At 56.2% G+C, this 15,206-nt stretch overlaps 7 protein-coding genes across 7 annotated transcripts; 4 read left to right on the top strand and 3 right to left on the bottom strand.

The window, feature by feature from the left end:
- Window positions 1-302: 302 nt before the first annotated feature.
- J7T54_008410 (uncharacterized protein) lies at window positions 303-1,307 on the bottom strand (the record flags this gene model as incomplete). The annotated part of the gene is made up of 1 exon (XM_051505445.1): window positions 303-1,307. One exon carries the CDS (start codon window positions 1,305-1,307, stop codon window positions 303-305), a length of 1,005 nt encoding a protein of 334 aa, XP_051363180.1.
- Window positions 1,308-1,826: 519 nt separating this feature from the next.
- J7T54_008409 (26S proteasome regulatory subunit) lies at window positions 1,827-2,954 on the bottom strand (the record flags this gene model as incomplete). Its single annotated transcript, XM_051505444.1, has 3 exons — window positions 1,827-2,517; window positions 2,574-2,827; window positions 2,892-2,954. 3 exons carry the CDS (start codon window positions 2,952-2,954, stop codon window positions 1,827-1,829), a joined length of 1,008 nt encoding a protein of 335 aa, XP_051363179.1.
- A 487-nt stretch (window positions 2,955-3,441) lies between these two features.
- Window positions 3,442-5,611, top strand: J7T54_008408 (histone deacetylase RPD3; the record flags this gene model as incomplete). Its single annotated transcript, XM_051505443.1, has 4 exons — window positions 3,442-3,645; window positions 3,696-3,996; window positions 4,044-4,585; window positions 4,640-5,611. 4 exons carry the CDS (start codon window positions 3,442-3,444, stop codon window positions 5,609-5,611), a joined length of 2,019 nt encoding a protein of 672 aa, XP_051363178.1.
- A 783-nt stretch (window positions 5,612-6,394) lies between these two features.
- J7T54_008407 (DNA-directed RNA polymerase III subunit RPC6) lies at window positions 6,395-7,611 on the top strand (the record flags this gene model as incomplete). Its single annotated transcript, XM_051505442.1, has 2 exons — window positions 6,395-6,660; window positions 6,720-7,611. The coding sequence occupies 2 exons, from the start codon at window positions 6,395-6,397 to the stop codon at window positions 7,609-7,611; spliced, it is 1,158 nt and encodes a 385-aa protein (XP_051363177.1).
- A 275-nt stretch (window positions 7,612-7,886) lies between these two features.
- Window positions 7,887-8,711, bottom strand: J7T54_008406 (Peptidyl-prolyl cis-trans isomerase; the record flags this gene model as incomplete). Its single annotated transcript, XM_051505441.1, has 5 exons — window positions 7,887-8,076; window positions 8,128-8,234; window positions 8,292-8,461; window positions 8,515-8,579; window positions 8,662-8,711. 5 exons carry the CDS (start codon window positions 8,709-8,711, stop codon window positions 7,887-7,889), a joined length of 582 nt encoding a protein of 193 aa, XP_051363176.1.
- Window positions 8,712-10,506: 1,795 nt separating this feature from the next.
- On the top strand, window positions 10,507-12,306 carry J7T54_008405 (uncharacterized protein; the record flags this gene model as incomplete). Its single annotated transcript, XM_051505440.1, has 4 exons — window positions 10,507-10,588; window positions 10,641-10,672; window positions 10,728-10,807; window positions 10,857-12,306. 4 exons carry the CDS (start codon window positions 10,507-10,509, stop codon window positions 12,304-12,306), a joined length of 1,644 nt encoding a protein of 547 aa, XP_051363175.1.
- Window positions 12,307-13,690: 1,384 nt separating this feature from the next.
- Window positions 13,691-14,817, top strand: J7T54_008404 (uncharacterized protein; the record flags this gene model as incomplete). Its single annotated transcript, XM_051505439.1, has 3 exons — window positions 13,691-13,858; window positions 13,930-14,271; window positions 14,353-14,817. The coding sequence occupies 3 exons, from the start codon at window positions 13,691-13,693 to the stop codon at window positions 14,815-14,817; spliced, it is 975 nt and encodes a 324-aa protein (XP_051363174.1).
- Between the last annotated feature and the right edge of the window lie 389 nt (window positions 14,818-15,206).

Raw genomic sequence — 15,206 nt, 5'->3', positions numbered from 1 at the left:
CCAAGCTTCTCCTGGGTGGGAGCGGTGATTTTGTGCTGGGTAAAGTGAGAATGAAACTGGTCAGTGGACAAAACTAGATGAGACAGTTGATGGGAATGGGGTCGAAACATAAGAAGTTGTTTTATTCCTTGAGTGTACAAGTATACTGATGTGCTGTTGGTGTCAATTGACGGATTATGGAACTGACGAGCTGTAGCTGACAAAGCATAGTGATAAGAAACGTGCAGCCATACCAAACAACACATGTCAAATAACCCGCTACAGACTTACACATGAGCCTCTACCTTTGCATGAGCACAGCTTCAGTAAAGCCCCAGAGTACCCTCGCACGACCAGCGCGACGAGGTCTCGGAGTCGTCGTAGTGGAGGGCGAAGTCCTCCTCCAGAGCAAACCGCTCCTCGGGATCAACCTCCGCAGCCAGGCCAGCATCGGCAAAAAGGCCTACGGTGTCAGGGTAGGCCGTCGTAAAGGGTACCCAGAATTCAAGGGTCATGACTGAGCCCACAAGCGGATAGCTCAGTCGCTCGCCACGCTGAATCATGGCGGACAGCACCCAGCGCAAATCGTTGGCATGGGTATCCTGACGGTGGTGGTTGGTCGTGGCAATGGTGAGCTCGCGCACGTACGCTGTGGCGATGAGATTCGCAATCGTCGCCAGCGACAAGATCTTGGCCTGGTCAGCGCCCATGTGAGTGATTGCCAGTGCTTCAAACCCACATGCAATGTAGCCAATCTCCACCACGCGCATCCTGCCGTCGGAAGACATGACGCTGAACAGGTTGGGGGCGTGGCCGGATCGCAGGCCCTGGGCGACGGCCCAGCCTCGGACCACGTCTTTGGCATGCCCAGGGCAGGCGAGGACGATCCGGCTGGGCTTCGCACCAGGCAGGCCGTGACACACCATGGCAGCAAGCCCGACGACTGCGTAGGGGATATGAGAAAACACTCTGGCAATTGTACCGACCAGCTCCACCACCACCTGGGGCTCCATCGGTGAGTGGTCCTCCAAAACCTGGCGGCTTCTTAGAGGTGCAACGACAGCCTTGGTGGTCTGCCGGCAAGCTTTGACTGGTGCACCGACGGGTCGGCGAGGGATGGATCGCTGGGGCACAGGTCGACGAGGTACAGCCGCGTGCTTCACACCGGAAGGGGGGCCCTTGGAGGGCGCGTGCTCTTGAATCACCTTATTTGTGTGCTGGGCCCAATCATTAGCGTTGTTTGGGACGGCAACGTCGACGACAGGGCGTGGCTTTCGGATGCGACCTCGACGGTTATCCCGAGCGTCGATGCCACACAGGAATGCCATGGGCCATCGAGCGGCTGCGCGCAGTAGTGCATGGAACGACATCTTACCTATCCTCGAGAGATAAGACGAGGATCCGACAGGAGCGTGTGGGAATGTGTGGTTGGGTTTGCAAAGAGGCTGAGATGGTGAGCGAGCTTGAAGTTAGTAGCTGCTGATTTGTCGTAATAAAGAAAGTGAATACATGTTCTGAGAGTGAAGAAATTTTAGGCCTTCAAACTTCGCAGCCTATATTGTTCACGGAAGATCGCGAATATGAGCAATATAGTGGTTGTTCTTGTGGAAAACCAAGCTTGACCGAGACGAACTGCACACTCTGTTGGTGAACAGTACCAAGCTGAGGGGAGGCCAGCAGAGGACATGGCGAAACACGCGAGGACACGAGGAGACGCTGATTTTTGAACCCAAATGTATGATCGAGCACGCCGGGCCTATGTGTCGTCTAAATCCTGACGAAAGCTGTTCCCCAACGCCGGTTAGTCCTACATTCCCAGGCCAGCCAATGCTCTAGTTCGCCCGAGCTTATAAGTCCTCCTCCACTTCCATCTCCTCCACAACGCCGTTGTCCATGCCCGTTCGACCCTCTTTCTTTGGCACAGCGGCCTCCTTGTCGATCATTTGCCGCGACACCGCAACAATGTTGTCCTCGATGAGCTCGCGCCCAACGTCCTCGAGATGCTTCTTGGGGTCCAGCTTGCCGACATAGCGCGTCTTGAGCTGTTCCTTCGTTAGCTCCGTTTCCTCCTTGACTCGCTTCTCGTAGCCATCCGCCAAGTCCACCAGCTGCTTCAGTCGGTCCTTGTTCTTGGTGCCTTCCGCCTTGAAATCGTTCATCTCAAGAGCCTCGGTCCAGACGTGTTTGTGCAAGTTCATCAACATGTTCTCCTCCAGGCCTGTTTTGCGGTATTGGATACCAATCGAGTAGTAGTGCCGGTTGAGTCCATGGATCAGAGCTTGGATCGATGGCTTGTTCAGGTGCCCGAGATTGCTCGTGCTCTGACGGGGCTCCTGACCCATCATCAAGAGTTGTGGGTTAATCAGGCGGAATGCGTCGATGACGACCTTGCCTTTGACCGACTGGATGGGGTCCACGACCACAGCGACAGCTCGGGGATTGAGCTGCTCGAATGACTGCTGTGTGTTGATATCGACCGACGAAAGCCAGCATCCGAAACCAGGATGCGAGTGATACCAGCCTACTACAGACTCAGGCCTATGCGTGTCAGTCAGTCCTGCTTAGCAGCCATCAATATGCCAAGTTGTTCTTACCGGCCTGTTTGCCTCAACATGTCCATCATCTTTGTCTGGAAAACTGGGTCGACAGCCTCTACACTGACACCGGTACCACTCTGCGGCATCGCGAAAACATCCATGACCTTGACCGTGAAGTCGTCCACAAATTCGCCCAGCATCAGGCCCATGACTTCCATAGGCACACCGGCTCGGCCGTGTCGAAGCATCTTGAGAAGAGCTAGAGAGGAAATGTACACTGTCTCGGAGTTATCGATGAGGCTCGAGTTGTCCTTTGTCGGACGTCAGCTATCGCAAATCTTGGGCGTAAGGGATCGCAGCTTCAAGGGAGCTCACCTGGCCAGGCGCAGGGCCGCCACCAAGGCCGCCGCCTCCAAGAAGATGCCTAAAGCGCTCCATGATGTCTGTTCCCGTGTTTTGTGGTGTGACTGGTTGACAGAAGCTGTTTGGCGGAGGAGACTGGTTGAGGTCGTCAAGTAATTGCGTAGAAGGTGGTGGAGCTTGGAAGTGCGATGATCACCTTATTAGGCCGATGGCGTTGACGCCAGTGCCTGCAGCCTTGAGCGTGCTCTGGGAGCTGCCACCGGGTTGCTTAGTAACTTTACGCCTGTGTGGCGTTCGTTGCCAGCTGCTGCTGCAGAGGCCAATCAGAGGGACTGCTTAGCCACACGGGCACGAGGCTACGCAGCCTTGCTCCTTGTAATTAGGTAATCTGCGCCAGCTGGTGTAAGAGCGCGCGCCGCCGATCTCAGTCAACCCTTTCTGTCCGCCTTCCCACCCGACGTCTACGAGCACTCTTTGCGTGCATTATGCTCGAACCCCAACCAGGCTGCCATCGATATAACCGCGACAAGCCTTCATCAGTTTTTTTGACACTCGGACCAACATGGGTGACGACGAAGCCATGGCAACCCAGCTGGGTTCAAAGGCTCTGAACAACGACTCGTCTCCAAAGAAGGTCGCTTACTTTTACGACTCGGACATTGGCAATTATGCCTACGTCACGGGCCATCCCATGAAGCCGCACAGAATCCGTCTCGCGCACAGTCTAATTATGCAGTATGACTTGTACCAGAAGATGGAGATTTACGTGAGTGCCACTCTCGATAGTGTATGTGTACGGCTGCTGATGGCGCACAGCGCGCGAAACCTGCCACGCGCGGAGAGATGACGCAGTTTCACACCGACGACTACATTGACTTTTTGCAAAAGGTCACGCCCGACAATATGGACAGCTACATGCGGGAGCAAGGAAAGTACAACGTGGGCGACGACTGCCCCGTGTTTGATGGCCTCTTTGAGTTCTGTGGTATCAGCGCCGGTGGCAGCATGGAGGGAGCAGCGCGATTGAACCGCCAGAAATGCGACATTGCGGTCAATTGGGCGGGTGGCCTTCATCACGCGAAGAAGTCGGAGGCAAGTGGCTTTTGTTACGTCAACGGTAAGTGCTGGTCCGTCGGCTGCGAGGGGTTCGCTAACGATCAGTAGACATTGTCCTCGGCATTCTCGAGCTCTTGCGATTCAAAAAGCGCGTTCTGTACATCGACATTGACGTGCATCACGGCGACGGCGTGGAGGAAGCTTTCTACACGACCGATCGCGTGATGACAGTCTCTTTCCACAAATACGGCGAATACTTTCCTGGAACGGGCGAGCTGCGTGATATCGGAATCGGTCAAGGCAAAAACTACTCGGTCAACTACCCACTGCGCGACGGCATTACGGACGAATCGTACAAATCCATCTTCGAGCCTGTGATCGATGCGGTCATGAACTATTATCAGCCCGAAGCTGTTGTTCTTCAGTGTGGTGGAGACAGTCTCTCGGGAGATCGACTGGGCTGCTTCAATCTGAGCATGGACGGCCACGCTAACTGTGTGAGCTTCGTCAAAAGCTACAATCTACCGACTCTGGTGCTCGGTGGCGGTGGCTACACCATGAGAAACGTTGCCCGTACCTGGGCCTTTGAGACTGGCGTGCTTGTTGGCGCCAATATGCAACGAACATTACCATACAATGAGTACTACGAGGTGAGTGCGCCAGATCATGCTCTGGTTTGAGCCGAAGCTAATGATGATGCACAGTATTACGCTCCTGACTTTGAGCTAAACGTCCGATCCTCCAACATGGAGAATTCCAACAGTCGCGAATACCTTGAGAAAATAACAGCACAAGTTATCGACAATCTGCGCCAGACTGGACCTGCTCCGTCCGTGCAGTTGCAAGACGTCCCGCGGAAACCGTTTGGTGGCATGACCGATGAAGAGGAAGCAGAGCTGGATGATCTAGATGAGGACGAGAACAAGGACGTCCGCATGTCGGAAAGACAATGGGACAAGCATGTCGAGAACGGCGCGGAGTTTGAGGCGAGCGACGATGACGAGCACGCCAGGGCTAATGGCGCTACGCGATCTACCGAAAAGAAGCGTCCGTTTGACGATCACCGTGAAGCAAACGGAGACGGTGTAAACGGCAAGCGGTCGCGGAGTGCCAATCAGGATGATGAGCAAGGTGCGCAGCCGCCTGCAGGCGAGGTCAACGAGCCCAACGACCCCAACGATGATACCATCGACGACGTGGCTATGCCAGAACGCCCAGTCGAGGAGCCTGAGACTGAACCAGCGCAAAAGTCGGAAGAGCCTCGAAAGAGCGCAAACGACACCAACGATGCGACGCAAGTCGACCACGATGGTGACGTCGGCATGGACGACGAGGCACCTGCGGATGAAGCCGTCATCAAGACCGAGGAAGTCGACACTGAGGCAGCCGCCGCGACAACCGCAGACTCCGCTGCCTCGGCCGACGGCAAGCCGGAAGAAGCAGCCAAAGCCACATCCGAAGCCAGGGAGGAGCCAGAAGCAGAGGCCAGCAAATCTGCAGAAAAGCCCGCGGAGGCAGTGGAAGCAGTGGACTCTGCTGGTAAGGATGCGACAGAGTCCAGTGCTATGGACGTCGACCCGGAACAACCGAAGACGGGCGAGGACAAGGACAAGGGCGATCATCAGGAGCCCGCAAAGGACACAAAGGAGCCTGAAGATACCACCGCCGCCAGCTGAGACATGTTAGAATTGGCATACAGCGTCTTGACATTGGTTTCTGGTTTCGGTTTTACTTTCTCTCAATGTTATATATACTCCAGGGCTTGGGGTTCTTGCATGGCTTGAACATTACGATGGGCATGGGAGTTTGCGGCGCAAAAGGGAGGGGCACGTGAAGCCAGTAGGGAACGGTTGAGCTAGGCATCTTGCAGTCAATTATTGATCGTACTATGGAGTCTCAGGAATTGTACACCTATCGCGGATGGTAAACTTGGCGTGCATTCCAATGGTGACAGACGTATATATCACTAACTGTACGTACACAAAAGCACAGACTTATCTGTGGCCTCGTGCAGCTTTCAGTCGCAATAGTGCTTGCAGGCCAATACACATAGCTATGCTCGATTTGGGTCCCACCTCTGATCAGGATATTGATCAAGCAGACACACTATGGCGCTAGTGACCCTGTCCAGAGAGATACATGGACTTCTTGTGAGCGTCTGAGTTGAGAGCTGTCGTCCCCCACCCTCCTCTAGCTCGGACCCACGCTGTCCTGCAAGGCTGCCAATCTATGCGGGGCACCCGCCGCGGCATTGCCCAAAACTTCGACTTTTTATCACCAGAATTCCACACGCGACTCAAACTCGGCGCCGCCCTTCCCCAAAGGCCCAACGCATATTTCATATCCAGCGCCTTTTCTGCGCTGTGTAATTGGGCCTCGGTAGAGGCGACAGCCCTTGTCCCGGACGACCATAACGATCTCGAATCCCTTCCCTGACTCATCTCCACGACAAACCCACGATGCCTCCCGCGGTGAAAGAGGAGGGCAAGGCTGCCAAGCTTGCCCTCATGAAGCAGATGCTCTACGACAAGGTCCGCGAGACTGGGCGCGAGGACGACCTCTTCACGCAGGAGGATCTGCTCGCCCTCGACGTGATTCCCAATCGCGACATGGTCCTGCTGGCCGAGACGGTGCAGGCTCTCAGCGATGACAAACTCTTTGTGACGATGCGCGAAGCGGGAGGGTCCTTCTCGTGGAAATGGCGCGACGCGCAGGAGGCGCACAAGTGAGTGGGCGGGAACGTTCATGCGGGGCGATTGGCAGAGGATTGACATTGGATCGCAGATACAAGCAGTGCACGACGGAAGAGCAGAGCATGGTCTACTCGCTGATCGATGACTCGGGCGGCGATGGCCTCTGGTCGCAGACCCTCCAGCGACGACTGAACATGCACGACACCGTCCTCAAGAACGCCCTGAAACAGCTGCAGACCAAGGGTCTCATCGTCCCGTTCAAGAACGTCGAGCATCCGAACAAGAAGATGTTCATCAAGGCATCCATCCAACCGAGCGATCGAGCCACCGGCGGACCGTGGTACACCGACCAGAACCTGGACGAGGCGTTCATCGAGGAGTTGCAAAGAGTTGTCTTTGACTTCATTAAGCGGCAGAGCAGCTACGTCAGCCGGCACGGACATGATGTAAGAACGCAAAAGGTGCCGAAAAAGGGTGTGATCAAGGGAGAAGACCGGGGCAAGAAACGGGCGGCGAGCGAGATGGAGGAGCCGGCTCCCAAGGCGGCCAAGACCACGGCAATGTCAACGCCGAGGAAAGACGTGCTCTTGCCGTTGCCCGCTGGTTTCACGGGCTATCCCACTGTCAAGGATATTGCGCGGCTTCTGTCCTCCAGTGGTATCACGAATAACACCATTTTGACCGAGATGGACGTGAAGAAGCTCGTGGACGTGTTGGTGTGGGACAATCTGATCGAGCCGATACGAGTCGGGGGCAAGACTGGCTACAGAGTGTCGAGGGTCGCCAAGCAGTCTACGCAAGGGTGGGCAGGGCGCGAGGATGGAATGGACGGCAACCCAGAACCGTACATCAGCCCGTACACAGAAGCTCCGTGTGGACGATGTCCTGTCTTCGAGATATGCGAGGATGGAGGGCCCGTCGGCCCGAGCAACTGCGAATACTACGCGAAATGGCTTGGGGAAGAAGAAGAAGCGCGGCAATGACCACAACAGAACAGGCTTAATAAATTCCGTGTACATTGTTGACACGTCGGTTGGCGAGCACACTGCCCTCGAGAGTGGTTGCCATGGGAATGCCCATGACCTTGGGTATATTTGAAATGTAGCTTCTCCTGGCCACAGATGGAATATGTGGTGCCCGATTTAATGTTTCCGACTATCGGTCTGATATTTATTACACGATGCCTCGACCTCTCTGGAAAGGAGGGTATGCCAATATCCTGACGGCAACAACCTTCGATCCATTACACTCCACCCGTCTAGGCAAGGCCAGACTTCACGATAGTGGGGCGCTTGCCGTACTTGACGGCACCGGAGCCGGAGCCAGTGGCCTCGAGCGCCTGAACGACGTCCATAGAGCCGTCCTCCTGGTCGACCTCGCCGAAGACGACGTGGCGACCGTTCAACCATGAGGTGACGACGGTGGTGATGAAGAATTGGGAGCCGTTCCTGGACTCTGTTAACATATTGTTTTGTTCAGCGAGGAGTGAGCACACTAACGTGTTGGGGCCGGCGTTGGCCATTGACAGAAGACCGGGCTTGACGTGGTTGAGCTGGAAGTTCTCGTCGGCAAACTTCTCACCGTAGATGGACTTGCCACCAGTGCCCTGCATTGTTATCAGTCCAAGCCCTCATCGTGATGTCTGTTGTCGCTCGCCACGTACGTTACCACGGGTGAAGTCACCGCCCTGGAGCATGAAGTCGGGGATAATGCGGTGGAAGGAAGAGCCCTGGTAGCCGAAGCCCTTCTCGCCGGTGCAGAGAGCGCGGAAGTTCTCGGTAGTCTTGGGGACGATGGCGTCGTACAGGTGGAACTTGATCGTGCCAGTCTGCTCTACAAGTCTAGTGTTAGCATTGGGTTGGAAAAGACGAGCTTGCACAATTTACCCTTGACCTGAGAGGTGGGCTGTCCACCCTGCATGACTGGGCCCTCCCAAGAGATCTCGAAGAAGCTATGGTATGTTAGTGAGATGTCCTTTGAAGACGAGGCTGGCCATGGTCCTCAGGCCGCGCCAGAGGAGGAGCTGATCTTACACCGGGGGCTTGCCGCCAGTCTTCTCCTGCAGAGGCTTCGAGTCGCTCATCTTGATCGTGGTGGATGTGAAGAAGCGAGGTGCTTGTCTGGAGGTGTTTACGGAGAGAGGGAGAGAGAAAGATTTCGACGCAGGCAAGCGAATGGCCTGGCGGGGTAGGTGCTGGAGGGGTCTCATCGTTGCTGGCATCATGGCGGCGGAGCTGGAGGGGCATGTTAGCTTGGAGGCTCCAATGGGAGAGAACGGATCAAGGGGAAAACTGCGGGGCTTGCGGGGTCTGTATGTAGAAATCGTGCAACTCGTCGCGTCTGGGAGCTCTGAGCACCGTGACGGCAGAGGGCTCGAGCCATTGAATTAGCTTGAAAGGGTCGCAGGCATTGTGCAAGCTTTGGTGCTGCGCAAATGACCCCAAACCGAGTCTTGTGGCTAATATGGGGTGCAGTGGCTGGCTCAATGGCTGTGGAAACAAGCAACTCCATGTCTCTGAGCCTCAGTCACAGCTGGCTGCACCAAAGCTCCGACCGAAACCGAAGTCTCGCGCAACTGCCAGTTGCGACGTGCGTGTGGTTGTAGCATGCAGAGCTTGCGAAATGCAAGTAAGGAGAGCGCGAACACGTTTGACCAGTCAAGGTGCATGCCCCCCGTGCTATGCAGCCGGCTGCCGTGGCTCAGGAGGCTTCCTCTACCCGTCATCTCCAGAATACAGTCGACTGGAAGCTGACAGGAGACGCGACTGGAGCCGCCAATGGCAGCATCCAGACAGGGACCATGGAGAGCAAGAATTGCAGTGTCCGGGGGGCAGTGCATGCTGGTCACCGACACCGCTTGCCTCCAACCCATTGCGCTGCAGCGTGGCACTGAGCCCCTGATCTCATGTGCATGCCTCGAGGCGATAGGGTCTGCGTGGGACGGAAAGAGAGCAACATTGACATACTCGTTGGTAGTAATACACAGACGGAAGCTGCTCGAAGAGGATGCGATGGTTGTGATGATACAGTTGATGAAATAGTGTACAGTTGTTGGTGAATTGAAAAGTAAAGGTCGAGAAAAGTTCTATGACCCTGAGCTGTCGTCAAAATAGTGGCCTGAAGTCTCAGGTCCACAGAATTTGCGAGTCCGCTGGCCTGCAAGGGGTACGAACCGGGAGTCTGCCATGGAGGCGCGAATGGGGACGCGCCTCGTTTTCGGAATTCCGCGCCAACGGGACCACAGCTCTGGGGTCACCGAGTTGGGAGGGCGACATGCCTCGAAAGCAGATGCAGAATTTATAAGTCGTCTCTCCAGTATGCAGATTAACGGTCTTGTGAGACATTTGCAAATCCATAGCGAAGTACCATCTTCACGTATATTCCCCAAAGCATCGTCGGGGTAAAAGCTGTTTAGACATTTCTGTTCCGCTGCTCATGGAGTAACCTGATGCAAATTGGCAATGATGTACGGAGTACTATCATCAGCTTAGGATCCGGAAGCAACCATTCAACAGATTGGATTCACCACATAGTTGAATTCCATGCACATGCAAAGTGAGTAAACAACTATTTGTCGGAAGACACCGAAAGACACCGAAAGACAGAGGATTCGATCTGAAGATCCGGAGTAAAGTAGCCGCTGTAGGGTAGTTGTCGTGCTCCCTGGCCAGCATGCCAGCGCCATTCACGTGACTTTCTCCTGAACACCGCTTGGGCGCTGACGTTACGGATCGCAGCCGGGCGTTGGTGCCATTCAACACCGTGGCAACGAATAGGTCTCTAGCTCGCTGATCGAGCCGACGACAATCTTGCGTCGCAGTCGAACCGAACCATAGCATTGATACAGCAACTGCGTCTGCAGTTGTTTCATCAGCACAATGGACCTGAACGATTTGAAAGACACGGTCTCCAACCTGACCTTGTACGACCTCAAGGCAGGATTCAGGAAGGCGCAGAATGGTATGTCACTTTATGGCCACAGCACCTCGTGCTGCAACTGACACGAGTGTAGCCGTCATGAACTATACGGAAATGGAGGCAAAGGTATATCCCTCTCTCGTCTATGCCAAAACGAAACATTTGGCTGACCCTGCGACAGGTGCGAGAGGCGACTAATAATGAGCCTTGGGGAGCGTCGTCAACCTTGATGCAAGAAATCGCCAATGGCACCTTCAACTAGTAAGAGCATTCGTAGACAAGCGCTTTTGGGTTAAACTGACAACTGCAGCCAAACTCTGAACGAGATCATGCCCATGATCTACCGCCGATTCACCGAAAAGTCCGCCGAGGAGTGGCGGCAAATCTACAAGGCCCTCCAGCTTCTCGAGTTTCTCATCAAGCACGGTTCTGAGCGCGTCATCGACGATGCCCGAGGCCATCTCACGCTGCTCAAGATGCTACGACAGTTCCACTTCATCGACATGAACGGAAAGGACCAGGGTATCAACGTACGCAACCGCGCCAAGGAGCTGGCCGAGCTGCTAGGCGATGTCGAAAGGATCCGAACCGAGAGGAAAAAGGCGAGGGCAACAAAGAACAAGTACACCGGCGTCGAGGGTGGCATCGGAGGCGGCTTCTCGAGCGGGGGAGGCAGCCGCTATGGCGGATTCGGCAGCGAATCTGGTGGCTACGGCGGCAGCTCTACCGAGTTCGGTGGGTATTCTGGTGGCGTGTACGGCGACGGAGGTGGCTTTGGAGGCCAGGAGCCCAATGACTTCCGCAGCGGGGGCGGGAGGTCAGATCGTTTCGAGGAGTACGACGAAGAGGAGGACACCAGACCGGCGGCCAGCTCGTCCAGAACCTCCCGCCGGTCTGAGCGATCTTCGAAGAAATCCTCTGCTGAGCCACCCAAGAAGAAGGAACCCGAGGTGGATCTGTTCTCTTTCGATGACCCTGCCCCGGCCACTTCTGCGCCAGCGCCATCAGACGGATCTGGTTTGGCGGATTTCGGCGTCTCCAGCGGAAACATAGGCGCTGCCGCTGCTTCTGGCAACGACGACGACGAGTTTGATGACTTCCAATCCGCTGCGCCTGCCCCAGCTGCAGCAGCATCTGGCTCCAACGTGCTGTCGCAACCACTATCACCGCCATCCGCACAGAGCACCGCGCAGTTTGCAGCACCGCAGCCCCAGTCTGGACCTCAGCAGGCCAACCTCAACAGCATGGTGAACTTTTCGTCGATATCGCCGGCACCGAGTGCGTCAGGCACGCCTGGCGCCAACTACTCTGCCTTCGGCGCCCCCGCGGCGGCACAGCCACAGGCGCCCAAGCCCACGAGCTTCCAGCCCTCGGGGCCAAACTATTTCGGTGGCATCCAGTCGCAGTCATCTGGAGCCGCACCAGCTGCGGGTATGGCCCCGGCCAGCACAGGCATGTCGGGCTTCTCGTCTGCCTCGAATGCCGCACCAAGTACCATGGCCAGCATGAAGCCAGTAACAAGCCCTGGCGCCAAGCCGGCCGCTGCGCCTGGGGGCGGCGACGCATTTGGCGCGTTGTGGGGCAAGGCGAGCGCTGGCATCAAGAAGTCCAGCACACCGACAACGGGGCCTGCCATGGGCCAGCTGGCCAAGGAGAAGAGCAGCGCTGGTATCTGGGGTGCCCCGTCATCTGCGCCTCAGCAGCCATCCGGCGGCGCACAGCCTCAAGGCGGCTCCGCATCCGACGACTTGCTTGGATAGATTATATGTGGCGGATGGGCCAAGTTGAATTACGGGCAGACTGCGAGCGCTCACCTTTGGCAGGGGGGGGGAAGAAAACACAGCATGATTGGATCCATGGAAACAGTTGTGAGCGCATCAAACGAGATGCTTTAGAGTAGGCGTTCCCGGATCATCGATAAGCAAGCACTCAAACCTTCCTCGTCTTTGAGCGACCATGAATTCTGGCTCCACTTCCAACATCACCCATCACGTGAAGGCGACGAGCTGTCTGGCAGCACACCACTTCTCGATGGTACCAGCCACACGGGAGAAAAACAAGCCTTTCATCTCGCCCATTATGCGACCGATTTCCAAAACGGCCCACGCAGGAACAGACCAGCAGCATACTACGCACATGTGGTGCGTCGCCGCAAGCCAATCGATGCCGATGCACGGGGTCTTGTCGTCGGCCGGGGCCCATCTGCGCGGCTAAGTCCTTTGCTGGATCTGCCGACGTTTAGCGCCCAGCCAATGGGGACCCCGGTCGCAGGCTGCATCGCAGGTCAAGCGCCGACGATCCTCAGCCTCGCCATTGGCCCAGAGAGCGCCTACACCACTAATAACGGCGTGTGGACGTCGACAAATGCTCGACAACGACTTTGGTGAAACCGTGGCCTGCGCATGCATTCTGCTAGATGAGTCTGGAAGCAAGATCCATGTGCTTGTGTAGCCAACAGGATCGCACCCGTCGCGACGTGCGTGTGCGTGTGTACGTACCTCGCTCCCTCTTGGACTTTCTTGAGCCCTGAGCGCCCTGAAACATGCGCGGCTACTGCGCACTGACTGGACTCACGAGTGTATCCATTGACGCCGTTGCTACTTCTGGCATCAGCCGAAGCGTTGTCTCCCCAGCACGCATGGGACAAGAACAGAGAGGTCCGGACGACATGGCTTGGTATAAAGATGCGATTGACATGCCTCTTCAACCCGATCTCTTCTCTCTTCTCCTCATCAAACCAAACATCGTCCTACCTACCAAGCTCTTTTTCCTATCTCCTCTTTTCCTTTTCTCTTTCTTTTGTCCTTTCCTATCTCTGGGTCTGGGTCTGCTTTCCCTGCTGTTTCATCTTTGCAAGTAGAACGAAAACAACCAAGACAACGTCCTCTTTTGATTCACGACTACCACCGAGATTTTCCACAAGTACATTACATCCAGATTCGAGTCTGACGAGGACTTGCTTGCCGTACCCGGTTTTCTTCCCTCGCCTGACTCCTGGCGAGCCACTCCATCACCATTTCTTCCCCGGCAGCGTCATCAACCGCTTCTCTGCCCTTCTACTCGAAGCATCTCCCGCTGCGGACCGCCAACGGCACCAACAGACCCCGCCTCTCGCTCATCACACCCGCGACAACACTCTTCAGGATGCCTTCTGCCCCTGCTCTCGGCGCCCTGGGCGTGACCTTTACGGCCATGCGCGTCATGGAGGGCATTGCGCTCCTCACCATCATCGGCCTGTCTGCCAACTTTATCAGTGACGCCGTCAACGCCGGCTACGTTGCGCCTCCTCCGCTGGTCGGCACTCTTGTCGTGGTACGTTTCTCTCTGCTGCTGTTCTTTCTGGTCTCGCTGTTGGAGCTCTTGGCTGACAAATGCCCGTCCAGTCCTGTCTGGCCACCCTGTACATTGCCATCAGCTACATCCTGTACTACGACTCGATGCTGCCCATGCTCATCGCCACGGGCGCCGACGCGGCGGTCCTCATCATGGTGATTGTCGTGGCGGTGCTGCTCGGCAAGCCCGTCAGCTACCTCCAGTGCGAGTCGTACCCGTCCAAGGGCAACACGGCCAACTTTATCCACTCTGTCTACAGCAACGTCAAAAAGACCAACTCCAACGTCTTCCTCTGGGTGGACCCGGACAAGACGGCCTGCTACGAGGTCAAGGCCGTCTGGGGCCTGAGCACCGCCCTGTGCATCATGTTTGCCATGTCTGCCATTGTCTCCGTCTGCCTCTGGCGCCGCATCAAGGGGCCCTCGTCAGAGGCCCCCAAGGACCTCGAGTGAAGGTGCGCCCGTGGGGGCCAGGGCGTGGGGGGACAGGCTTCTGGTCCGAACGTGCTGCGAAAGGGCCGGAGTCTGGGCACCACGGCGGTGACGGGGCCACAGGAGCGCAAGCTCGCATCGCAGGGATCCGTGGCGTCGTCGTCGTCGTCTTCTGGCGGGTCCAACGTCCACGAGTCCTTGCCCCTGCCTGTTCCTGTTCCCGTTCACCGGGCCTCCCCGCCTCCCACGGCTTCTGAGCGACCGTCACGGTTTGGAGAGGTGGCCCGCCCCGTGGAGAGCCTGCCTCGGCTTCAGATCCCACCGCCACCGCCCATCCCGGAGGATCCTTCTCCTTCTCCTTCTCCCCAGCCGCCGCCAAAGAGTCCGCTGAGCCCGCTGCTGGCGAGGGCTCGGTCGAAGAGAAGGACCATCATGTCTAGGGTGGAGGGCTGGTGGGATCTGGGGTTGCTGGACAGACGGCAAACACTGTTTGGCAAGAGGGGTTGACATTCATTGGTGGACCGACACGATTGCGGGTGGCTTTTCTGTTCTGTCTTGGAAGTGATAATCTTGGAGATTGGCTCGGTATTCTCGGGCGGTAATTTTGATGGAAATGCAAGGGTACCTTTATAGACAGATTGCTATGGTTCGAAAAGGAGTTTTACTGGGTTTTGCTTGATCAAATGGTACGCACATTTCTCTGTGCTTCCTCTCAGTCGTGCCCATATCTTGCCGCGTGATCGCTGCCATTCAGATGACCTGTTTGTCGGCTTGTTTCACGTGTAAGTAATAAGGGCGTCCAGTCTTCCTTCTGCCAGCTCTGCAGCTGACAAATTCAGGCTAGACTCCAATCGTCAAGCAAGCGCCGATCGACTCCGCGGATAAGGTACGTTATG

Source organism: Emericellopsis cladophorae (genome assembly GCF_022114955.1).
Source record: "Emericellopsis cladophorae strain MUM 19.33 chromosome Unknown NODE_14_length_400046_cov_116_985211, whole genome shotgun sequence".
Classification (NCBI taxonomy): Eukaryota; Fungi; Ascomycota; class Sordariomycetes; order Hypocreales; family Bionectriaceae; genus Emericellopsis; species Emericellopsis cladophorae.
The sequence above is the reverse complement of the archived record's forward strand: the minus strand, read 5'-3'. Positions and strand labels throughout refer to the sequence as shown.